The sequence below is a fragment of the Thalassophryne amazonica genome, unplaced genomic scaffold (genome assembly GCF_902500255.1).
Source record: "Thalassophryne amazonica unplaced genomic scaffold, fThaAma1.1, whole genome shotgun sequence".
Lineage (NCBI taxonomy): Eukaryota > Metazoa > Chordata > Actinopteri > Batrachoidiformes > Batrachoididae > Thalassophryne > Thalassophryne amazonica.
In genome coordinates, this window is record NW_022986260.1 from 235,770 (window position 1) to 263,145 (window position 27,376).

At 45.4% G+C, this 27,376-nt stretch overlaps 1 protein-coding gene across 1 annotated transcript in view; it reads right to left on the reverse strand.

The window, feature by feature from the left end:
• trim37 (tripartite motif containing 37) overlaps positions 1–27,376 on the reverse strand; it is a 405,219-nt gene that overhangs the window by 223,643 nt on the left and 154,200 nt on the right. The window contains exon 9 of the mRNA XM_034165414.1: positions 12,861–12,928. Within this exon, the coding sequence (XP_034021305.1) occupies positions 12,861–12,928 (68 nt within the window). The remainder of the gene's footprint in view (positions 1–12,860; positions 12,929–27,376) is intronic.

A 27,376-nucleotide genomic window follows, 5' to 3' on the forward strand; every position in this document is an offset into this window, starting at 1 on the left:
GGAATGAATGGACATGACTCACTGGGAATGAATGGACAGATAAATTGGAATGACTGGATACGATTCTGTGGGGATGACTGGATATGATTCAGTGGGGACCACTGGATATAATTCAGTGGGAATGACCAGAGATGATGCAGTTGGAATGACCAGACATGATTCAGTGGGAATGACTGGATATGATTCAGTGGGAATGCCTGAACAGTTTTAAATGGGAATGACTGGACATGATTCAGTGGAAATGCCTGGACAGTTATAAATGGGAATGACTGTATATGATTCAGTGGGAATGACTGGACATGATTCAGTAGGAATGCCTGGGCATGATTCAGTGGGAATGACTGGATATGCTTCAGTGGCAAAGCCTGGACAGTTATAAATGGGAATGAGTGGATATGATTCAGTGGGAATGCCTGGACAGTTATAAATGGGAATGACTGAATATGATTCAGTGGGAATGACTGGACATGATTCAGTAGGAATGCCTGGGCATGATTCAGTGGGAATGAATGGACATGACTCATTTGGAATGACTGGACAGTTATAAATTGGAATGCCTGGCGAGTTATAAGTGGGAACGACTGGATATGATTCAGTGGGGACGACTGGATATGATTCAGTGGAGACCACTGGATATAATTCAGTTTGAATGACCAGAGATGATGCAGTTGGAATGACCAGACATGATTCAGTGGGAATGACTGGATATGATTCAGTGGGAATGACTGGACATGACTCAGTGGGAATGAATGGACAGCTATAAATGGGAATGCCAGGATATGATTCAGTGGGAATGCCTGGACAGTTATAAGTGGGAATAGCTTGACATGACTCAGTGTGAATGCCTGTACAGTTATAAGTGGGAATGACTGGACATGATTCAGTGGGAATGACTGGACAGTTATAAATGGTAATGCCTAGATTTGACTCGGTGGGAATGCCTGGACATGACTGAGTAGGAATAACTGGACATGATTCAGTGGGAAAGGCTGGATATGATTCAGTGGGAATGACTGGACAGTTATAAATGGTAAGGACTGGATTTGACTCTGGGAATGCCTGGACATGACTGAGTGGGAATAACTGGACATAATTCAATGGGAATGACTGGATATGATTCAGTGGCAATGCCTGGACATGTATAAATGGAAATGACTGGACATGACTCAGTGGGAAGGACTGGACATTTTTCAGTGGGAATGCCTGAAGAGTTATATGTGGGAATGCCTGGATATGATTCAGTGGAAATGACTGGACATGATTCAGTGGAAATGCCTGGACAGTTATAAATGGGAATGACTTGTCATGATTCAGTGGGAATGAATGGACATGACTCACTGGGAATGACTGGACAGATAAATTGGAATGACTGGATACGATTCAGTGGGGACGACTGGATATGATTCAGTGGGGACGACTGGATATGATTCAGTGGGAATGACCAGAGATGATGCAGTTGGAATGACCAGACATGATTCAGTGGGAATGACTGGATATGATTCAGTGGGAATGCCTGAACAGTTTAAAATGGGAATGACTGGACATGATTCAGTGGAAATGCCTGGACAGTTATAAATGGGAATGACTGTATATGATTCAGTGGGAATGACTGGACATGATTCAGTAGGAATGCCTGGGCATGATTCAGTGGGAATGAATGGACATGACTCATTGCGAATGACTGGACAGTTATAAATTGGAATGCCTGGAGAGTTATAAGTGGGAACGACTGGATATGATTCAGTGGAGACGACTGGATATGATTCAGTGGAGACCACTGGATATAATTCAGTGGGATGACCAGAGATGATGCAGTTGGAAGGACCAGACATGATTCAGTGGGAATGACTGGACATGACTCAGTGGGAATGACTGTTCATGACTCAGCGGGAATGACTGGACATGACTGAGTGTGAATGACCGGATATGATGTAGTGGGAATGACTGGAGAGTTATAAGTGTTATAAGAGTTATAAGATTCCTTCTTTGTTATGTTCTTCAATGCCATATACCAACACAGTGCAGAGTAGCTACCTAAACTCTGTGAGTGAGATAGATTATCTCGTCAATAGCTTTACATCCTCATTGAGCACAACTTTGAAAAAGAGAGCCTTAAATCAGAAGTGCCTGACTTCGTGGTATAACCCACAAACTCGCAGTTTGAAGCAGATAACCCGTAAGCTGGAGAGGAAATGGCATCTCACTAATTTAGATCTTCATTTAGCCTGGAAAAAGAGTCTGTTGCTCTATAAAAAAGCCCTCCGTAAAGCGAGGACATCTTACTATTCATCACTAATTGAAGAAAATAAGAACAACCCCAGGTTTCTTTTCAGCACTGTCGCCAGGCTGACAAAGAGTCAGAGCTCTATTGAGCCGAGTATTCCTTTAACTTTAACTAGTAATGACTTCATGACTTTCTTTGCTAATAAAATTTTAAGTATTAGAGAAAAAATTACTCATAACCATCCCAAAGACATATCTTTATGTTCGGCTGCTTTCAGTGATGCCGGTATTTGGTTAGACTCTTTCTCTCCGATTGTTCTGTCTGAGTTATTTTCATTAGTTACTTCATCCAAACCATCAACATGTCTATTAGACCCCATTCCTACCAGGCTGCTCAAGGAAGCCCTACCATTAATTAATGCTTCGATCTTAAATATGATCAATCTATCTTTATTAGTTGGCTATGTACCACAGGCTTTTTAAGGTGGCAGTAATTAAACCATTACTTAAAAAGCCATCACTTGACCCAGCTATCTTAGCTAATTATAGGCCAATCTCCAACCTTCCTTTTCTCTCAAAAATTCTTGAAAGGGTAGTTGTAAAACAGCTAACTGATCATCTGCAGAGGAATGGTCTATTTGAAGAGTTTCAGTCAGGTTTTAGAATTCATCATAGTACAGAAACAGCATTAGTGAAGGTTACAAATGATCTTCTTATGGCCTCAGACAGTGGACTCATCTCTGTGCTTGTCCTGTTAGACCTCAGTGCAGCTTTTGATACTGTTGGCCATAAAATTTTATTAGAGATTAGAGCATGCCATAGGTATTAAAGGCACTGCGCTGCGGTAGTTTGAATCATATTTATCTAATAGATTACAATTTGTTCATGTAAATGGGGAATCTTCTTCACAGACTAAGGTTAATTATGGAGTTCCACAAGGTTCTGTGCTAGGACCAATTTTATTCACTTTATACATGCTTCCCTAAGGCAGTATTATTAGAAAGCATTGCTTAAAATTTCATTGTTATGCAGATGATACCCAGCTTTATCTATCCATGAAGCCAGAGGACACACACCAATTAGTTAAACTGCAGGAATGTCTTACAGACATAAAGACATGGATGACCTCTAATTTCCTGCTTTTAAATTCAGATAAAACTGAAGTTATTGTACTTGGCCCCACAAATCTTAGGAACATGGTGTCTAACCAGATCCTTACTCTGGATGGCATTACCCTGACCTCTAGTAATACTGTGAGAAATCTTGGAATCATTTTTGATCAGGATATGTCCTTCAATGCGCATATTAAACAAATATGTAGGACTGCTTTTTTGCATTTGCGCAATATCTCTAAAATTAGAAAGGTCTTGTCTCAGAGTGATGCTGAAAAGCTAATTCATGCATTTATTTCCTCTAGGCTGGACTATTGTAATTCATTATCATCAGGTTGTCCTAAAAGTTCTGTTGTGTGGGCCGCCAGAAGAGGAGGTACTGCTGGCCCACCACCAGAGGGCGCCCTGCCTGAAGTGCGGGCTTCAGGCACGAGAGGGCGCTGCCGCCATGGACACAGCCGGGGGTGACAGCTGTCGCTCATTACCTCTTGACAGCTGTCACCCATCTACTCAACATCATCTCACTCCATAAAGACCAGACGTCATCTCCACCTCGTTGCCGAGATATCATACTTCATAGGAGGTAATACTCTCAGCCTTTTTGTGAGATTTGTAACTCTGTTATTGTGAGAATTTGCAGGAGAACCGGTCGTTTGTGAGGAGGCTGTGCAAGACGGCGCTCCTTTTCAGCTGAGACCACTGCAACATATTGAATGAGAGGTGGAGGTGGCATTCCCACCGTTGTTGTTACTGGGTGTACACACACCCACACTTGACTGTCTTTGTTCTTCACCAGCAGTACCAGATCCGACAGTCGGGGACGGTGATCACCTGGGAATTCGGGACTTGGCGGCTCCAGTATTCACCAGGTTCTGGGGCGGCGGAAATCGTGTGGTTCCGGCTCTTCTCAGGACAGACGTCTTCTATCCTCGAGCCTGCCCACACGTCACTTCTGTGTATTGACTCTTATGATATTCTGTGATTGTCTGTATGTTCGTTGTGCACATTCACAACATTAAATTGTTACTTTTTGGCTCATCTATTGACCGTTCATTTGCGCCCCCTGTTGTGGGTCCGTGTCACTACACTTTCCCAACAAGTTCCCTGAAAAGCCTTCAGTTAATTCAAAATGCTGCAGCTAGAGTACTGACGGGGACTAGAAGGAGAGAGCATATCTCACCCATATTGGCCTCTCTTCATTGGCTCCCTGTTAATTCCAGAATAGAATTTAAAATTCTTCTTCTTACTTATAAGGTTTTGAATAATCAGGTCCCATCTTATCTTAGGGACCTCATAGTCGCTCTCAGACTGCAGGCTTACTTGTAGTTCCTAGGGTTTGTAAGTGTAGAATGGGAGGTAGAGCCTTCAGCTTTCAGGCTCCTCTCCTGTGGAACCAGCTCCCAATTCGGATCAGGGAGACAGACAACCTCTCTACTTTTAAGATTAGGTTTAAAGCTTTCCTTTTTGCTAAAGCTTATAATTAGGGCTGGATCAGGTGACCCTGAACCATCCCTTAGTTATGCTGCTATAGACTTAGACTGCTGGGGGGGGTTCCCATGATGCACTGAGTGTTTCTTTCTCTTTTTGCTCTGTATGCACCACTCTGCATTTAATCATTAGTGATTGATCTCTGCTCTCTTCCACAGCATGTCTTTTTCCTGACTCTCTCCCCTCAGCCCCAACCAGTCCCAGCAGAAGACTGCCCCTCCCTGAGCCTGGTTCTGCTGGAGGTTTCTTCCTGTTAAAAGGGAGTTTTTCCTTCCCACTGTCACCAAGTGCTTGCTCACAGGGGGTCTGTTGTGTGGGCCGCTGAAGAGGAGGTACTGCTGGCCCACCACCAGAGGGCGTCCTGCCTGAATGGCGGGCTTCAGGCACGAGAGGGCGCAGCCGCCTCACAGGAGCAGCCTGGAGTGACAGCTGTCACCCATCATCCACTCATCACATACTTCCATAAAAGCCGGGCAGCATCTCCACCTCACTGCCGAGATATCGACTACCGACAAGGTAAAACTCTCAGCCGTTTTCTGGTACCAAACGCACAGTTGTCTAGATTCTTTGCAGGCGTTCCTGATTAATATCTGCAGCTGGAGGCTGGGATTTGGGGATCGTGAGGAAGACGACGGACTTCGCTCCTCACGCCAAACTGGGATAAGTTATCAGGCGCTGCACGTAACTGTACTGTGTTTGAGGTGGAGGTGTTATTCCCACCTAAGGAACCCTACTTGCTGACTGTTTGCTGGGTGTGTGCACACACCCACCGTTAACTGTTTCTGCCTCCTGCCAGCAGTACCAGGTCTGGCAGCTGGAGACGGTGGCCACCTGGGGACTCGGGACTTGGTGGCTCCGGCATACTTCAGACCCGTTGGCAGTGGGAATCGTGTGGGACCCGGCTCTTCTCTGGACATACGTCTTCTATCCTCGAGCCTGCCCACACGTCACCTTTGTATACTGACTGACTTCAAATTCTGTGATTGTCTGTATTTCGTTGTGCACATTCCCAACAGTAAATTGTTGTTTTTTGGCTCATCCAGTGTCCATTCATTTACGCCCCCTGTTGTGGGTCAGTGTCACTACACTTTCCCAACAGGATATCTCGGCCAACGTCATGGATTCCAAGGGGCGTCAACCATCAGTCGAACAACCAATGGAAGAGCAGGGTGCACAGGCGCCAGCAGAAGGCGTGTTAGGTGAATTGCAGCACATCTTAACCGCCTTCACTGCTCGGATGGACGTAGTGACCGAGCAGAGCAAAATACTCAATCGCAGGATGGAGGCTCTCACCGCGCGGGTGGAAGCGCGCGCACAGGGCGCGGCTGCAGCTCCTCCTCCTGCTGTCCTGGTGCCGAATATAGACATTCCACTGGTCGTTCAACGAACCCCCCCACCGTCCCCTGAAGCATACATAAGTCCCCCAGAACCGTACGGAGGCTGTGTAGAGACGTGCGCGGACTTCTTAATGCAGTGTTCGCTCGTCTTTGCACAGCGCCCCGTCATGTACGTGTCGGACTCTAGCCGGGTGGCTTATGTGATTAATTTGCTTCGAGGTGAGGCACGCGCCTGGGCTACGGCTATGGGAGCAGAAATCACGGCTGCTAACGATATATACTGTGTTTGTGAAGGAGTTCAGACTGGTGTTCGATCACCCACATAGAGGCGAGACCGCTTCAACGGTGCTGCTGTCTATGAGACAGGGGTGTCAGAGTGCAGCCAAGTATGCAGTCGACTTCCGCATTGCGGCTGCGAGAGCCGGCTGGAATACTGTTGCACTCTGCACTGCCTTTGTAAACGGACTGTCTCTGGTCCTAAAGGAGCATCTTGTGGCTAAGGGCGAGCCGCGGGATTTAGACGGGCTTATCGACCTGGTTATACGATTAGATAATCGGTTAGAAGAACGGCGTCGGGAGCGAGACGAAGGACGTAGCCGGGCACGCGCCGTCCCTCTCCCTTCCGGGTCCGAAAAGGTTCCGTCCTCCCCACGCTCCACAGCCTCAGCTCTCCGTGTGGCAACAGCTCCCCCTGCTGATGTTGCTAAGGAAACGAGCAGGGCCAAAATGAGATCACATGACAGAATGAGGAGGCTGGCCCGCGGGGAGTGTTTTCTCTGCAGCTCAAAAGAGCACCTACAGAAAAACTGCCCCAAACGGCCAAAATGACAACATTCGCCTTTAGAGACTGGGCTAAGGGTGGGTCAAGACATTCACGTGGGACACACGCACATATCTGCACGTCTCCCAGTTACAATCCTGAGTGGGGATTTAACCCTTCAAGCCCCAGCACTGGTGGACACGGGGTCAGAAGGGAATCTGCTAGACAGCAGATGGGCTAGGGAAGTAGGGCTCCCTCTGGTGGCGCTCCCTTCACCATTGAAGGTATGAGCATTAGATGGCACCCTTCTTCCCTTAATCACACACAAGACACAGCCAGTAACTCTGGTTGTGTCTGGGAATCATCGGGAGGAGACTGAGTTCTATGTAACTCCTTCTACCTCCCGCGTGATTTTGGGCTTCCCATGGATGATTAAACACAATCCCTGGATTGATTGGCCGTCTGGGGTTGTGGCTCAGTGGAGTGAAACCTGCCACCGGGAGTGTTTAGGATCCTCGGTTCCCCCAGTTTGACTGTTAACGAGGAGGTTAAAGCCCCCCCCAATCTGACGGTGGTGCATGAGGAGTACCACGATCTTGCGGACGTCTTCAGCAAAGATCTGGCACTCACTCTTCCCCCACACCGGCCGTACGATTGTGCCATTGATTTGATCCCGGGAGTTGAGTACCCGTCCAGCAGGCTGTACAACCTCTCACGTCCAGAGCGCGAATCAATGGAGACCTACATCCGGGACTCGTTGGCTGCCGGGCTGGTCCGGAACTCCACCTCCCCGATGGGTGCTGGTTTCTTTTTTGTGGGCAAGAAGGACGGTGGACTCCGTCCATGTATTGATTACAGGGGGCTGAACGAAATTACGGTTCGCAACCGATACCCGTTACCCCTGTTGGATTCAGTGTTCACGCCCCTGCATGGAGCCAAAATCTTTACAAAACTGGATCTTAGGAATGCTTATCACCTGGTTCGGATCTGGAAGGGAGATGAATGGAAGACGGCATTTAACACCCTGTTAGGTCACTCTGAGTACCTGGTCATGCCGTTCGGCCTCACTAACGCCCCAGCGACATTCCAAAGCTTTGGTAAACGACGTCTTGCGGGACGTCCTGCACCGATTCGTCTTCATATACCTGGACGATATACTCATCTTTTCCCCGGATCCTGAGACTCATGTCAAGCATGTACGTCAGGTCCTGCAGCAGTTGTTGGAGAACCGGCTGTTTGTGAAGGGCGAGAAGTGCGAGTTCCACCGCACTATTTTGTCCTTCCTGGGATTCATAATCTCCTCCAACTCCGTCGCCCCTGATCCGGCCAAGGTAGCGGCCCCAACCAACAAGCCGCAGGAAGCTGCAACAGTTCCTCGGCTTTGCAAATTTCTACAGGAGGTTCATCAACGGCTACAGTCAGGTGGTCAGTCCCCTGACAGCCCTGACCTCCCCTAAGGTCCCCTTCACCTGGTCGGATCGGTGCGAGGCCGCGTTTAGGGAGTTGAAATGCCGGTTTTCGACTGCACCAGTTCTGGTGCAGCCCGATCCTAGCCGCCAGTTTATAGTTGAAGTGGATGCCTCTGACTCATGGATAGGAGCCGTGCTGTCCCAGAGCAGGGAGTCCAATAAGGTCCTCCATCCCTGTGCCTATTTCTCCCACAGGCTGACTCCGGCAGAGCGAAACTATGATGTGGGCAATCGAGAACTCCTTGCGGTGAAAGAGGCTCTTGAGGAGTGGAGACACGTGTTAGAGGGAGCTGCGGTGCCATTCACGGTTTTCACGGACCATCGGAACCTGGAGTACATCCGGACCGCCAAGCGTCTGAACCCCAGGCAAGCCCACTGGTCATTGTTCTTCGGGCGTTTTGACTTCCGGATCACCTACCGCCCCGGGACTAAGAACCAGAGATCCGACGCCTTGTCCCGGGTTCATGAAGAAGAAGTCAAAACCGAGCTGTCAGGCCCAACAGAAACCATCATCCCTGAGTCCTCTATCGTGGCCACCCTCACCTGGGACGTGGAGAAGACCGTCTGGGAGGCCCTGGCACTGAAACCGGACCCGGGGACTGGCACAAAGGACAAACTGTACGTCCCACCAGAATCCAGAGCTGCGGTCCTGGACTTCTGTCACAGTTCTAAGCTCTCCTGCCACCCAGGGGTGCGAAGAACCGTGGCAGTGGTCCGGCAGCGTTTCTGGTGGGCGTCTATGGAAGCCGACGTCCGGGAGTATGTCCAGGCCTGTACCACCTGCGCCAGGGGCAAGGCAGACCATCATAGAGCACAGGGACTCCTACGACCATTACCTGTGCCTCATCGCCCCTTGTCCCACATCGGCCTGGACTTCGTCACGGGTCTCCCACAGTCCCAGGGCATGACAACCATCCTCACGATAGTGGACTAGTTCTCCAAGGCGGCCCACTTCATGGCCCTCCCAAAGCTCCCGACGGCCCAGGAGACTGCACACCTCCTGGTCCACCATGTCGTGCGTCTGCATGGGATACCAACTGACATTATCTCGGAACGTGGTCCTCAGTTCTCCTCTCAGGTCTGGAGGAGTTTCTGCAGGGAACTGGGGGCCACTATGAGCCTCTCGTCCAGGTATCACCCACAGACCAACGGACAGGCAGAGCGGGCGAACCAAGAACTGGAACAGGCCCTCCGCTGTGTGACCGCCGCGCACCCGGCGGCTTCGAGTGACCATTTGGCCTGGATCGAGTACGCCCATAACAGCCAAGTGTCCTCTGCCACCGGCCTCTCCCCATTTTAAGTGTGTTTGGGGTACCAGCTCCCACTGTTGCCTATGGTGGAGGGAGACGTCGGTGTCCCCTCGGTCCAGGCCCACCTTCGCAGATGCCGTTGGGTGTGGCGCACCGCCCGTTCTGCCCTGCTGAAGGCCCGGACTAGGGCTAAGGCCCATGCAGACCGCCGGCGTTCCCAGGCCCCTGCATACCAGCCTGAGCAGGAGGTGTGGCTTTCGACAAAGGACATCCCCCTCCAAGTGGACTCCCCTAAGTTGAAAGACCGATACATTGGACCATTCAAGATCCTCAAGATCCTCAGCCCGGCCGCAGTGAAGCTCCAGCTCCCAGCTTCACTGCGGATCCACCCGGTTTTTCATGTTTCACGTATCAAACCACGCCACACCTCACCCCTAAGCACCCCCGGACCGGTGCCGCCTCCTGCCCAGATCATTGACAGGGAGCCTGCCTTGACTGTTCCCAGGCTCCTGGACGTCCGTCGTAAGGGCCGGGGGTTCCAGTATCTGGTGGACTGGGAGGGGTATGGACCCGAAGAACGCTCCTGGGTGAAGCGGAGCTTCATCCTGGACCCGACCCTCCTGGCCGACTTCTACAGCCGACACCCCGACAAGCCTGGTCGGGCGCCAGGAGGCGCCCGTTGAGGGAGGTTGTCCTGTTGTGTGGGCCGCTGAAGAGGAGGTACTGCTGGCCCACCACCAGAGGGCATCCTGCCTGAATGGCGGGCTTCAGGCACGAGAGGGTGCAGCCGCCTCACAGGAGCAGCCTGGAGTGACAGCTGTCACCCATCATCCATCATCCTACTTCCATAAAAGCCGGGCAGCATCTCCACCTCACTGCCGAGATATCGACTACCGGTAAAACTCTCAGCCGTTTTCTGGTGCCAAACACACAATTGTCTAGATTCTTTGCAGGCATTCCTGATTAATATCTGCAGCTGGAGGCTGGGATTTGGGGATTGTGAGGAAGACGACGGAATTCGCTCTTCATGCCAAATTGGGATAAGTTATCAGGCGCTGCACGTAATTGTACAGTGTTTGAGGTGAAGGTGTTATTCCCACCTAAGGAACCATACTTGCTGACTGTTTGCTGGGTGTGTGCACACACACCCACCGTTAACTGTTTCTGCCTCCTGCCAGCAGTATCAGGTCTGACAGCTGGAGACGGTGGCCACCTGGGGACTCGGGACTTGGCGGCTCCGGCGTACTTCAGACCCGCTGGCAGTGCAAATCGTGTGGGACCCGGCTCTTCTCTGGACAGACGTCTTCTATCCTCGAGCCTGGCCACACATCACCTTTGTATACTGACTGACTTCAAATTCTGTGATTGTCTGTATTTCATTGTGCACATTCCCAACAGTAAATTGTTGTTTTGGGCTCATCCATTGTCCATTCATTTATGCCCCCTGTTGTGGGTCCGTGTCACTACACTTTCCCAACAGGGTCGTTTTGACCGTTGGGGTTTTTCTGTAATTATTGTATGGCTTTTGCCTTACAATATAAAGCACCTTGGGGCTGTGATTTGAATCATCTATATGATTCAGTAGGAATGAGTGTACAGTGATAAATGGGAATGACTGGACATGATTCAGTAGGAATGAGTGTACAGTTGTAAATGGGAATGACTGTACATGATTCAGTAGGAATGGGTGTACAGTGATAAATCGGAATGACTGGACATGATTCAGTAGGAATGAGTGTACAGTTGTAAATGGGAATGACTGGACATGATTCAGTAGGAATGAGTGTACAGTTGTAAATGGGAATGACTGGACATGATTCAGTAGGAATGAGTGTACAGTTATAAATGGGAATGACTGGACATGATTCAGTAGGAATGAGCGTACAGTTATAAATGGGAATGACTGGACATGATTCAGTAGGAATGAGTGTACAGTTATAAATGGGAATGACTGGATATGATTCAGTAGGAATGAGTGTACAGTTATAAATGGGAATGACTGGACATGATTCAGTAGGAATGAGTGTACAGTTGTAAATGGGAATGACTGGATATGATTCAGTAGAAATGAGTGTACAGTTGTAAATGGGAATGACTGGATGATTCAGTAGGAATGAGTGTACAGTTATAAATGGGAATGATTGTACATGATTCATTAGGAATGAGTGTACAGTGATAAATGGGAATGACTGGACATGATTCAGTAGGAATGAGTGTACAGTTATAAATGGGAATGATTGTACATGATTCAGTAGGAATGAGTGTACAGTGATAAATGGGAATGACTGGACATGATTCAGTAGGAATGACTGTACAGTTATAAATGGGAATGACTGGATATGATTCAGTAGGAATGAGTGTACAGTTGTAAATGGGAATGACTGGATGATTCAGTAGGAATGAGTGTACAGTTATAAATGGGAATGATTGTACATGATTCATTAGGAATGAGTGTACAGTGATAAATGGGAATGACTGGACATGATTCAGTAGGAATGAGTGTACAGTTATAAATGGGAATGATTGTACATGATTCAGTAGGAATGAGTGTACAGTGATAAATGGGAATGACTGGACATGATTCAGTAGGAATGACTGTACAGTTATAAATGGGAATGACTGGATATGATTCAGTAGGAATGAGTGTACATTTATAAATGGGAATGATTGTACATGATTCAGTAGGAATGAGTGTACAGTGATAAATGGGAATGACTGGACATGATTCAGTAGGAATGACTGTACAGTTATAAATGGGAATGATTGTACATGATTCAGTAGGAATGAGTGTACAGTGATAAATGGGAATGACTGGACATGATTCAGTAGGAATGACTGTACAGTTATAAATGGGATTGACTGGATATGATTCAGTAGGAATGAGTGTACAGTGATAAATGGGAATGACTGGATATGATTCAGTAGGAATGACTGTACAGTGATAAATGGGAATGACTGGATATGATTCAGTAGGAATGACTGTACAGTGATAAATGGGAATGACTGGACATGATTCAGTGGGAATGATGGACAGAAAAAGTGGGAATGAGTTGACATTTTCATTGGGATTTACTGGACACGACTCAGTGGGACAATCTGGGAGGGAAAAGCCAGACATGATTTAGAGGGAATGACTGGACAGGATTCTGGTGGGAGTGAAGTGTAAAACTATACAACATATAAACACAACACAAACAAGAAAGCTCCTGTTAATGACCAACCTGATGCTCCACCTCCTGCAGCAGAGACTCCAGAAGCTCGGTCTCCTGGGTCAGGGATGTCTTTTGTCCTGTGGGAAGAAAAAGAGTTCTTTTCTTTGTATGTCCTGGAATGTGAGTGGGTTGTGTGATCTGAGGGCATGAAAAAGTGGATCAAATACTTTTGAGTTGCAGGTCTGCTGTGTACTGGAATATTTATGGACAATTAATAAGAACAAGTTTGAGTCCTCTCAATGAGTTTTACTGTCAGTGTGTTGTATCGAGGAGAATTCATGGAAATAGTCTGCTTCCCACCCTGACTGAAAACCAGGGCCTGTATTCACGAAGCATCCTAAGGCTAAAAATAGCTCTTAGCGACATTATTCAAAGAAAAATCTTAGATTTCCTCAAATTCTTAGACATTTCTTAGAATTTTCCCTTGGTAAGATGAAAGTTGTCCACAAAGCACCTTAGGCCTTAAAAGAGCTCCTAAGGCACCAAACAGGTAAGAGTAGGGAGGAGGACTTTTAAAAAGCCTAAGAGTGTCTTAAACAGAGAAGACGGCAGGAAAGACAGAGAGGAAGCAGAGACACTCTCCGTATGTAGGATGACAGTGAGTGTCAAGTATGTTGTTGTTGTTATTATTATTATTATTGGTATTATTAATATTGGTATTTTATTATTACTTCTATTTTGTCATTTGATTTTAAATGGACAACAATGGAAATAAGTGTTTTCACTTTCTTGTGTCATGCGTGCAGTTTTAACGTAATTACAATTATATTATGTACTTACAATGAACATACTAAATAAACTCACACATGCATGTTAGGGCTGTTCATGTTACATAGTGAAAAAATAAAAGTTGTGAGAGACTTCGGGCCACATGTTGTTTTTGTTCCACTTGGGGTTTTATGGGTGCAGACCAGATTTGATCTCAGTCAGATAAGATTTAGAGGTCCTCCAGAGTGACACATGTTCCTCTCCCTCCGCTGGCAAGACAGTGTCACCCTAACGGGAGAAGACTCTCACGCCATTATTTTTCTTTTACAGGTACATATGATGGCTTCTAGTCACAAAAAGTGCTGGTTGATTAGTCACCCAGAGGAGAACATTACTGGAATTACTGGATTACTACACTGCTTGTTTGGGGAAAATTGTTGCTTTCTGGGGACCCTAAACAATGTCCGATTATAATCAGATTTGGCACAGAGCTTTTATTTTATTTGTGGAACAAGAACAACATGTGGCCCACACGCACACTTTTAATATATAAACATTCGGCAAGTGAATGACGCACATTCAAACATTTTCACGCTGTGTAACAATTCAATTAATTTTGCTGGGTTTCATCATCATAACATTAAATTATCCTGGTGATTACACATATTACTGCAGTTCAGGTTATGTGATCGGCTGATTTCACTGTCCATTCATGACTGGGAGGGCGGAGCACATCTGTTTTTTATTTGTCCTTCTTTCTGTGACAACCAATCAGAGCTCTTAGATAACTGCATCAAACCTAGCAACAGGGTCAACCCCGCCTCCTCACAAAGGCAGGAGTTTCTGTGGCCTCCTTGCTCAGACTCGCTCTCAGACACCTGCTGGCTCACTCTGAGGCTACAATTCCTCGGGCCCTGGTCCAGTATTCCCATCTAGTTGAGATATACTTTATACTTTATTGATCTCACAGTGGAGAAATTATGTTTACACTCCAGTTACCTCAGACAGCAATTAGTCCACAATTATTGCTCGTTTACCATAATAATGGCACACATCAGAATTAAAGACAGCACATACACATTTGACATTGTTTATGTGCACTAAGTTTGAAGAAGTCCATTATCCGAATTGAGGCAAGTGGGTGAAGGTCACGCAGCAACCCTGAGATGTGCCGCTGTCAGCTTGGGGGGGGGAGTGACGGGGGCTGCAGCTAAAACTGCATCGCCCCCACCGAAGGAGAAAGGAATAACGTGAGCAGACGCTGGAGTGGGGAGTGTTGATGGGGGATAGGAGGGGGGTGGGGGAGGGAATGGAAGATGCTACAGTCCTCTGAAAAGCAGTTTATCGTCTTTGTGAGTTGAGATAAGAAACAGCCAAATGATCCCCAGGCCGAAGAAATTCCTCTGGAGGAAAACATTTGGGCAATTTGACCTTCAGGCTTGATAAGCCTGTAATGTTGTGGTTTAAGCACTGAAAAACACTTTTTAACAGTTCCACTTGAACAACCAAATCCCAATTATGAATTAAGAATATTCCCAATTGTGAATTAACAATATTCACCGGCCTCTGAAATCTTCCAACTTCATCTACAAGGCACGCATCTGCTCCAAGATGTCATCCAATTTGCGTCTGAGTTCAAGAGTCATCGCAGTCTGAGAATGCACTGCCTTGCCAACCTCGTTAATCATGACAGACAAGCGAGGGGCCGTGGTTCTTGATGCCGCCGTCTTGCCAATTTTCCAGTAGATCAGGGCAGCACATAAGCCAAAAAGTACCAGCCCTGCTACCATGAGACCAAAAATGAATATATCCTCGATGTCCTCAACGGAGAAAGGCGCCAAGCATGCCACACGCCAAGAGCCCCAGGAGTTGAGAACATAGCCCGCAGGATGCGTTCCATCTGGGCAGGTAGGATCCCCCGGTCCTGACCTTCTTGTAGAAAAAATGGTGTCAATAGCGTTCAGAGACCAGCTGATCAATTCCATGATTAATCCAATAGTAGTCCAATAGATCCAGAATCCAATATAGTTTGAGGAATTCACAGTCTGGTGAAGTAGGGACTTGAAGGTTAAAGGCAGAGAGCAGAGATAAGGGAAAGTGGAGGAGATGCGACCGCCCTCGTCAGAGTCCCAAGCGGATCATTCATCCATTCATTCATTTTCTACACACAATGATTCCAATAAAGAGTCACGTAAGAGCCGATCCCAGCAGTCACTGGGCGTGAGGTGAGGTCCACCCTGGACAGGACTACAGTCGATGGCCACACACATTCACACACTCCTACGGTCACTTTAAGAGTCACAAGTTCACCTAAATGGCATGTCTTTGGGAATGGGAGGAAGCCAGAGCACCTGGAGGGAACTCACACAAACACGGGGAGAACATGCAAACTCCACACAGGACCAGGCGGAAGAGAACACATGACCTTCTTGCTATGAGGCAACAGTGCGAACCACAAATCCACCTCGAGGATCAACCACTTCGTATACGTTCAAAATCACAGCAGTGTGCTTAAAAAAACGAGTAAAGCTCAAAATGTTATGTTTCGGACGCGGTCGGAGCACCGACCCAGCGTTTGAAAGGACCCAGCATAAAATAAGCAGAGCACGGTTCAAAAGGTAACAGAATTTAATAAACATAACAGTGGGTGAAGTGCTAAACAACTAAAAAGTCCGCGGTCTGGTGAGGTGGAAACACGGCGCGCTCTCAACAGCGCAAACAGTCCGGAGCCACAGCAGTTCGGACCCAGGGACCCCGCCGACATCCCCCAGGTGGCCGCGACAAACCGAGTCTGTGAAGAAAGAAAACATGAGGTGAGTCCAACTCCACACAGAGAGACACAACTCAAAGGTGCACGCAATCAGCAAACACTTCCTGGCTTAAATATATATATCAGCTTCTTACCCTGCAGGCACGGAACAACTCAGTTCAAATCTCCACTGCAGCAGAAGCTGATTAGACAATTAGCATAACGTGACAGCTCAATAACACAAGGTGTGAGGGACACCAAATCCACTGTCATTACTTCATAAAAGTGACCAAAACCAAATTACCTCAGGAAGTGTACTGAAGAGCGTGAGACCTCACCCAATCCTCCTTCACAGACTGTGGCGTCAAACCTGGAGCGGTCTCTGCGTCCGTGATGGTGAGATTGTTCTCCTGACGTCGATCTCACACGTCTGCTCACAAGGTCGAGTCTCTGGCAATCACACACTGTGCATTCAAGGTTTAAATGCAGCAATCTCTGATTAAGACAAAATACACCACAGCTGTGAGTCCTGACGACCTGCACGTGAAAACAAGCCTCAGGTGTTCAGGGTGAGGTCCTGATGCTCAGCCACTCAGTCCTGAATGCATACCACCTGGTGGGAGAAACAGAAAACAAAAACCAAGCCAGCCAAACACCCCAGCCCACAACACAAAATCCTTCAAATAACTTATTTCCAGACATACAAATGCATTTGTGAACAAAACATGAAGACAAATTTTCACATTTGTTATGACTGCACAGAAAGTGAAGAAAATTAAGAATATTAGGATGTTCAGTAAAAAAATCTATATTTTTCTTTAAAACTCAAACATTTATGGTATAAAATGAAAAATGCTTGATGATTTACCTTTCCTGTGAATGAACCAACTAATATTTAGTTGTGGAAAAAAGGAATGCTGGTGCAGGACATAAGTATTAAAGGTGCAAAACAAAAGAGGGACTGACGCTTCAACGTAAAGTTACATCTTCATCAGAGTCCTTGAAAAGCACAGGTGGTACAGACCTGAGTACAGATCACAAGCAGGTTGTGACCGGGCGTAAGGGGGTGTGAACCACCTAAAGATCCACCCATCAATCAAGGTGCTGCAGTCATGACATCCATGAATAGAAGCAAACTGTCCCCAAATGAACTAAAACAAGTATAAAATGTTGATATAGACCCAAAAGAAGACCTATAAATATTAAAGAAAGCAAGTTAAATTTACTTCCTAATTAAAGCCAAGTGGTTCCAAAGTGCCTAAAGTTAAATAATAATACAATAACATGCTTCTGGAGAGCGGTAGAGAATTTTCAGAGGCCCGACGTTCACGCCCAGTCGCCCAAAATAACAAATACTTACCCGAGTTAGACGAGGGTGAATATCTGTCATTTTGGGCGACTGCATGGACGGAGGGACTCAGAAAATGCATACCGCACAACAACAGCATGTTATTTGCATTATTATCACTTACTGAGATACACAACACGTAACGTGTACATAAAAAGTTGGCTCACTTTAACTTTTGTCGTGTCGTCTGGCGCGCACTGCTCTCCAAATTCAGCAGTGCATCCTCATCAAGCTGGCTGCTGCTGTTCATTGTCGTACTATTCATGAGAAAATCATCCGGAATATCCATATTGGGACCAACACACATTTCTCGCCTTTTTATCTTTTCCTCTGCGGACAGTTTTTTTTTCCCTCTGCGGACAGTTCTTGGGCTGTGCGCTATGACGTCATTTGTTTCAGCACAGCGGGCGGATATAGCCAGGTAGTGTCGACGTAAATTTACGCTACCGGCCTAGCAACGCAACGGTAAAGTGATAATAATGTATAATATTTAGTTGTATAAACACTGTCTGAGAACTGCTTCACATCTGAAGACACATTTGAAAGATAATGGGACAGTCCTCCTACCATTCCCCAAAACAACCAGCACCTCCTCCCCCACCACGCCTCTCTCCATTCATAAGAGGGACGTCAACAGACTCTTCAAGAAACAGGACCCACGCAAAGCATCCATGTTGAAGAAATGTGCAGACCAACTGTCCCCGGTGTTCACAGATGAAGACCTCCACCATCATCCCCATCCCCAATGACTTAATGACTCAGACCCATCGCCCTGACCTCTGTGGTGATGAAGACCTTCAAGTGCCTTGTCCTCACACACCTAAAGGCCATCTTTGACCCCTACTTGGATCCACTGCTGTTCGCCCACAGAGCCAACAGATCGGTAGATGACGATGTCAACCCCCCCCCCCCTGCTCCATCTGGACTCCCCAGTAACCTACGCCAGGATTCAGTTTGTGCACTTCCACTCTGCTTTCAATACGATCATCCCGGCCCTGCTGCAGGAAAAGCTCTCTCAGCCATTGTGGAGTCCTTCAGTTACCTGGGGATCACCATCACACAGGACCTGAAGTGGGAGCTGAACATCAGCTCTCTCACCAAGAGAGCACAACAGAGGGTGTACTTTCTGCAGCAGCTCAAGTATACGGCCAAAAACAATGATGGCGAACTTCTACACTGCCATCACTGAGTCCATCATCTCCTCTGTGCTGCCACTGCTAAGGACAGGAACAGACTGCATCATATCATCCACACAGCAGAGAAGATGATCAACTGCAATCTGTCATCCCTACAGGACCTGCACACCTCCAGGGCCCTGAAGACAGCAGGGAAGATAGTGGCCGATCCCTCTCACCCAGGCCAGCAGCTATAAACTACCACCTGGCTAGCAAAAGATAGCTGCTACCAGGGTTTCACTGCAAATAGCTGCCAATAGGCCTGATTCAGGATTCAGCTACAGAAAGTTGTAGATACAACAACGACACAGCAACAACAACTCAGCAGTCAGCAGGCCCAACAGACGCTAGGCCTCAGCAGTCTCCACCACCGACCTGAGAAGAAATCACAGCCTGGCAAAAACAGGAGATTGAGGACATTAAATAATCCCTGAGTTTTATGTCAGGTGAGCTCACCACTGTGACCAAACAGCTGAAAGAATTGACGGATGTATTGGGTGAGATGAAGGAGCTGAAAAAACAGAATATGACCTAAGAATTTCTATGCTTGAAAAGAGAATTGATGACTCGGAACAATGCAGCAGAATGAATGACTTAATAGTCAGCGGGCCGCATACCAAACCACAGTCCTACACTAGGGCTGCATCTATGGACACTTTGCCTACGGTGAGTGATACTGAATCAATAGAACAACAAGTCATCACATTTTTAGACAGAAAGGGAATACAAATACATACTGATGACATCGAGGCATGTCACCCCCGACACGGAAGAACAAAAAAAGAAAGTCCAGATATAATACTGCCTTTTGATAACAGAAAATGAAAGGTGGACGTCCTGAAGCAAAGAAAGACGCTGCAGGGCTCAAATGTATGTCTAAACAAACATCTGACGAGAAAAAATGCCTGCATTTCCTGCCAAGCACATGTCCTGAGGAAGGAGAACAAACTACAAGCCACCTGGACGACAAACTGTACAACTAAGATCTAACATCATATAGGCCCGACTGAGTGAGATTAACACACCAAAATATATGTTATTTGTAGTATGTTTTATTTTTTATTCGTAAATTTTATTTGAAAAGATCTATTTTATGAACTGATATTGTAATGTTTGTCTTTGTATTTTATTGTCTGGACCCCAGGAAGATGAGCTGATGTGTTGGCACCAGCTAATGGGAGGCAGAGCCTTCAGCTTTCAGGCTCCTCTCCTGTGGAACCAGCTCCCAATTCAGATCAGGGAGACAGACACCCTCTCTACTTTTAAGATTAGGCTTAAAACTTTCCTTTTTGCTAAAGCTTATAGTTAGGGCTGGATCAGGTGACCCTGAACCATCCCTTAGTTATGCTGCTATAGACTTAGACTGCTGGGGGGTTCCCATGATGCACTGAGTGTTTCTTTCTCCTTTTGCTCTCTATGCACCACTCTGCATTTAATCATTAGTGATCGATCTCTGCTCCCCTCCACAGCATGTCTTTTTCCTGGTTCTCTCCGTCAGCCCCAACCAGTCCCAGCAGAAGACTGCCCCTCCCTGAGCCTGGTTCTGCTGGAGGTTTCTTCCTGTTAAAAGGGAGTTTTTCCTTCCCACTGTCGCCAAGTGCTTGCTCACAGGGGGTCGTTTTGACCATTGGGGTTTTTACATAATTATTGTATGGCCTTGCCTTACAATATAAAGCGCCTTGGGGCAACTGTTTGTTGTGATTTGGCGCTATATAAATAAAATTGATTGATTGATTATGGGGATCCTTTGAAATAAACAATAAAGACAAACTTGTTGTTTCTCTCCATCAGGACCAAAACCTTAAGACACAAAAACAGCTTCTTTCCATCAACAGCTGGACTCATAAATAATGCTAAAGACCCCCATTTACACCCCCCCCCACCACCACCACCACCCACAAAGTACAGATTGGTCGTCCCTGCGCTGAAAGGTTCTGTACATCTGTACACCAATCACATGGCTTTGCACAGCCCCATCACATTACGTTAGATTTATTTAATAGTGAACATAGTTTTGCCTATTTGATCTTTGGACTCTTACTTCTTACAGAAGTAGTTTTTCCTTTTCTTTTTAACTGTTTATGCACCAACAACACCAGATCAAAGTTCTTGAATGTGAGAACTTACTTGGCAATAAATCTGATTCTGATTGTGATCTGTGTTTCATGGAGTCGACTAGCTTCTGACCCTGTGAACAGGTTTTCCAGTCCAGGTCCTTTGGACTACGGCCCACAGTTCCTCTGCATTTCTTGGTTTTTCCTCAGAAACAGTATTTTTGATGTCACCCCACAGGTTTTCTCTTGGCTTAAGGTCCTGGGATTGGACTGGACTCTCCATAACGTTAATCTTACTGGTGTGTTTGGGGTCATTGTCTTGTGGAAACATTTCCTCTTAATGACCTCTTCAAATGTCCTGATTTGTTCAAACTGCTGCTTGCTGATGCTGGACAGCCTCCACCCTACTGGGGAAGGCGCCGCCATCTTGTCTGAGAACATAGAGAGAGCTCTATAGGGAGGGTAACATTAGGATTTTACAGCAGGCCATGGAACAGGTGATTAGAGACCCTGCAAGGCTTATGACAAATGTGGGTGTGGAATCCATTAGCTTAGTGGGGAAATTAGCGCAGAGAATCCACAACGGTGACAGTGCAGTTTATGTGGCAGGGAGGGAAATTCATCAAGTTCAGACTGTGGCCTGTTTCTGGAGAAGTGCACATAAAAATCATAGAGGGATATGCTTTGCAAACTTAATACCCACTACTATATTAGATGGCGCTGAAATTGAGAATGGCCCAATGGTTGTTCTAGCAATATCAAAGATTTTGTGTCTACTACTTGCAACATGCATGGAATGTCTGAAACCTGAACCTACTTCCAGGCATCTTATATATGCTACTCTGGAACCACCCCTAAATTCAAACAGTCCAACTGTCAACACACTGAGGTCCTTAGTTTGGGTCTCATTAACATAAGATCACTATTTTCAAAATCACTGTTGATTAATGATCTAATTATTGATCATTACTTAGATATGATTGAGTTATGTGAAACCTGGCATAAAACCTACAGCTGTCCTCCCCTTAAATGAGGCCTGCCCACCAGTGTACACATTTAGTCACGTCCCTCGTGATGTGAAGCAAGGCGGGGGGTGTTGCTCTTATTTATAAATCCAGGTTTAGTTTACAAGTTATTGGGAGTCAGAAATATAACTTGTTTGAACATCTGATTGGATTTGGTTCTCGCACATAGTATTGCTGTCACAAATACTGACATCATGCCTCTTGCATCGGTGGTCTCTGATCACTCACTCATTAGGTTTTTGGCAGTTTTGCTGCCATGTTTAGTGGAACAACAACCTTATTTATCACTATGGCAATGCATCAACTCCTCAACTCCTGAACTACGACTGATGTCTTAGCTTCACATTTGGAAAATACCCAATCAGTAGACAGACTTGTGGATAGTTTAAACTCAGTGCTCAAAACTACACTCATGGCACATGATTGTGCCTACTTTATTAAAATCACGCTCCCCCCCAAAACACAGTCATCTTGGTTCAATGATTACCTGTGTGACCTCAAGCATAAGGCTAGAGGTCTACAACGGAAATGGCGTAGTTCAAAATTATAAGTATTCCACCTTGCGTGGTGTGGTGCTATCTTAGAATACAAGCATGCATTACTGGCTAAAAAGTGGACCATTTACTCTGATTTGATCAACAAAAACAAGCACAACTCAAAATTCTTGTTCGACACGGTGGCAACACTTATTCATGGACAACCACCTGTAGTTCACTCTCCTTTTACAGCACAAGATTTCCTGGATTACTTTGAGAAGAAAATAGAAGACATTAGGTTGAATATATCCCAGCATGCCTTAATCCAGCCACTACACCCTGCTATTGATGTGGGCGCCACTACTGAGGTATTACCTAGATCTACAAAATTTGATAGTATCTCACTAGACGTGCTGACGAAACTCGTAATGTCAACAAAAAGCACAACCTGTTTATTTGATCCTATACCAACCAAACTGTTTAAGGACCTGTGGTCCACTCTTGGGCCAACTGTGCTGGAAATTATTAATCTTTCTTTAACTTCTGGATCTGTTCCTAAATGTTTCAAATCTGCAGTGTTTAAACCATTACTTAAGAAACCTAATCTTGACCCTAGTGTATTGAAAAACTATCGGCCGATATCAAATCTATCATTTTACTCTAAAATTCTGGAAAAAGTGGTGTCACGGCAGCTCGTAGACTATCTTACTGAGAATAATCTCTTTGAACCACTGCAGTCTGCTTTTAGAAAATATCATTCCACAGAGACGGCTCTCACTAAAGTGGTGAATGATCTTCTGCTTACAATGGATTCAGACACCACTACAGTTCTGGTGGTGTTCGATCTCAGTGCTGCATTTGATACAGTGGATCATCATATTCTACTTGATAGGCTGAAAAATCATTTTGGGATTATTGGGAGTGCCGTTGCATGGCTGACGTCATACCTGACCAGCCATTCTCACTGTTTTGTACAGTAACACTACATCTAACCTTAGTGACATGAAATTTGGGGTTCCACAGGGGTCTGTCTTAGGTCCCCTGCTTTTCTCCCTTTATACAGCACCCCTTGGGCACATATTGCGGCATTTTGGGATTACCTTTCAACGCTATGCAGATGATACTCAGTTATACATGCTGATAACTGTTGTGAAAGTGTAGGAACACGGACCCACAACAGGGGGCGCAATGAACGGACAATGGAGGAAGGTGAATAACAAGGTTTACTATTGTGAAACGAGCACAATAAATACAACAATCACAATTTGGGGTCGAATCCGCTGGTGTCGTGTGGGCAGGCTCGAAGGTAGGAGACGTCCGTCTCAGTCGAACCGGAACCACCCAGATCTCCTCTGCCACCGAACCCTGGAAATACTGGAACCGCCAAGTCCCGAATTCCCAGGTGGCCACTGCCTCCGCTCGTCGGATCCGGTACTGCTGGCGGGAGAGAGCAACAACACACAGGTGTGGATGACCGCACCCAGTAACGGAGAGGGGAGAAGCCGCCTCCACCTCTGGTCAAAGTACAGCAGGAAGGTGAGTACTTATCCAAGCAATGAAGCTATCAGTAGTCAACAGTCCTGAAAAGGTTTAACAAGTTTAGCTGGTTTGTTCAGAATATAAATGCAGAGAATATTACCTCAGTCTTAGGCGATATCTCGGCACTGAGGTGGAGACGCCGTCCTCCTGATATACCTCTGTGCTGAGTGGAACAGCTGTGTCTGGTGATGGGTGACAGCTGTCACCCAGGCTACTCCCATAAGGCGGCAGCGCCCTCTGGTGCCTGGAGCCCGCACTCCAGGCAGGGCGCCCTCTGGTGGTGGTGGGCCAGCAGTACCTCCTCTTCAGCAGGCCCACACAACAGATAACTGCTGGTAATCTCATGCACATACAATCCTTAGTGCAACAGATAAGCAGAAAATACTTCAGTTTGTTAAAGAATCATCAAAATTGGTGCAATTGCTCATTAAGACCCACTCTTTTGAAAAGTTTGGATAACCACACAAAATATAAATATGGCCGCCATTTTTCAAGATGGCAGCAGATTGTACCAATTTCGGTCAATTTTCATGTTTACATGTGAAAAAATACTCAAGCATTTCAATCCTGTCCTACTCTGGAGAACAGGTAACTGAAGATGTCACAAAGTAATATATTTAGCATTGTGATTAAAGGTAGCATACAAAATGACCACCAAGAGATTCTTTTGGTGTTTAACTACAAAAAAAAATAAAAAATCTCTTTTCGATATGCCTTCATTTCTTCATTTATAACGCAAGAGAATTTGGTTCTAGAATTTGTATTGATATGCATAATAAATGATCCTGTGGTGTTAATAAAGAGCATAGCAGCAAATCACAATAACCAAGTATAAAAACAAAGTATCAAATTGGTATTTGAATGCTTTTGTGCAGAGTCGCCTTATGTTTAGAACCTATTCTTAATGCAAGAGTTTTGAGATATCTATAGCAATCTTTGCATGTCATGAAATATTTACAAAATTCATGAATACAAAGATGCACCATGGATATCTAGGAAAAATATAATAAAGAAGACACAAAAAAATATCCTACTCCTAAAAAGTGTGCATTCCTGTTGTGTATTTGCTCAATTTTTCTAATGCAAGCTCAGAGATCTGCGTTATGTGAGCAGCAATCTTACTGGATAATGACATCAGGTCATGAACATTTTAGCAGAAAAATAGAGTAGCCAGCTTTACTTTGTGCTACTTTGAATGTATTGACTTCTATAAATATTAGCAATTGAAGAAAAAGAAAATTCATGCCAGGTAGAAAGAAGTTGTGTCCCTTTCAGAAAGGTATTTGGTCAACTAAACTACCAAATCAATTTTAAAAAAGTCAATAAAACAAGCATACAGAAAAAAGAAAATTTAGATTATAAGCATGCTTTATTGGCTACGAAGCAGGCCTATTACTCTGAATTGATCAACAAAAACAAGCATAACTCAAAGTTTTTGTTTGATACGGTGGCATTTCTTATTCATGGACAGCCACCTGTTGGTCGTTCTCCTTTTTCAGCACAGGACTTTCTGGACTATTTCGAAAAGAAAATAGAAGATATTAGGTTGAGCACATCTCAGCATACTTTGGTCCAGTCACTGTATCCAGCTACTGAGTTGAGGACTACCACTGAGGTGCTACCTAGATTCACGGAATTTAACAGTATCTCACAAGGTGTGCTGACGAAACTCGTGATGTCTACTAGAAGCACAACTTGTTTATTTGATCCTATACCAACAAAACTGTTTAAGGATCTTTGGCCCATTCTTGGCCAACTGTGCTGGAAATTGTGAACCTTTCTTTAAACTCTGGATCTGTTCCAAATTGTTTTAAATCTGCAGTGGTTAAACCACTACTCAAGAAATCTAATCTTGATCCTGGTGTATTGAAAAATTATAGGCCGATATCAAATCTATCATTCTGCTCTAAAATTCTGGAAAAGGTGGTTTCACGGCAGCTTGTGGACTATCTTACTGAGAATGACCTTTTTGAGCCACTGCAGTCTGCTTTTAGAAGACATCACTCCACAGAAACAGCACTTATTAAAGTAGTTAATGATCTTCTGCGAGCAATGGACTCGAATACTACTACAGCATTGGTGTTGTTGGATCTCAGTGCTGCGTTTGACACAGTTGAGCATTATATTCTACTTGATAGGCTAGAAAACTGTTTCAGGATTACTGGAACTGCTCTTGCATGGCTGACGTCTTATTTGTCTGGTCGTTCCCACTGTGTTTTGTGCAATGACACTACCTCTGACTTTAAGGGCATGAAGTTCGGGGTTCCGCAGGGATCCGTTCTGGGTCCCCTGCTTTTTTCCCTGTATATGGCACCCCTTGAGAACATTTTGCGGCAGTTTGGGGTTGCTTTTCATTGCTATGCTGATGATACTCAGTTGTATATGCCGATAGCTGCTGGAAATCCTGTCCACATCAAATCTTTACAGGACTGTCTCGCAGTAGTGAGGTTGGATGTCAAGCAACTTTATACTTTTGAACTCTGGTAAGACTGAAATGATGGTTCTTGGTCCAGCAAGACATCGGCATCAATTTTATCAGCTGGCGCTTAGCCTGGGTTCATGTGTTATACATCATACTGATAAAGTGAGGAACCTTGGGGTAATTTTTGATCCTACGTTGTCCTTTGACCTCCACATTAGGGACATTACGAGGACTGCTTTCTTTCATTTAAGAAATATAGCAAAGATTCGTCCCATCCTGTCTATGGCTGATGCTGAGACTGGTTCATGCATTTGTCTCTAGATTGGACTATTATAATGCTTTGTTTTCTGGTTTACCACAGTCCAGCATTAGGGGTCTTCAGCTGGTTCAAAATGCTGCTGCCAGACTTCTGACGTGAAGCAGAAGTTTTGATCATATTACGCCGGTTCTGGAATCCCTTCACTGGCTTCCGGTCTCCTTGAGATCGGATTTTAAGTATTACTATTGGCCTATAAAATTGTTCATGGACTGGCGCCCCCCTATCTGGCCGGCCTGGTTGAGTCCTATGTGCCGGCAACAGTGTTGCCACAGTTACTTTGGAAAAGTAATCCAATTACTGATTACTGATTACTCCTTGAAAAAGTAACTTAGTTACTTTACTGATTACTCAATTGGAAAAGTAACTAAGTTAGATTACTAGTTACTTTTTTAGTTACTTTCCCCAGCTGCCGACAACAACCCTCTGCCACCTCAACATGACAATGATACCTGTTTTGCCAAAACTCACTTTATAGTCACCCTTTCGTGGCTTCAATGAAAATAAATACTTGTTTTATAAAAAGTAAAATAAAGACCTCTTTCTTGACCTCATATTTAACTGTTGACAGCACTGTAACAGTAAAACTTGCAATTTCTAACCTACATTGTTTAAAAATGTAACTATTAAATTCATTCTAACATTTTTCTAACATTTAAATTCTCTCTAAACATTTTACTTGTTGAAATTAATATTATTTTAAGTAGTATTAG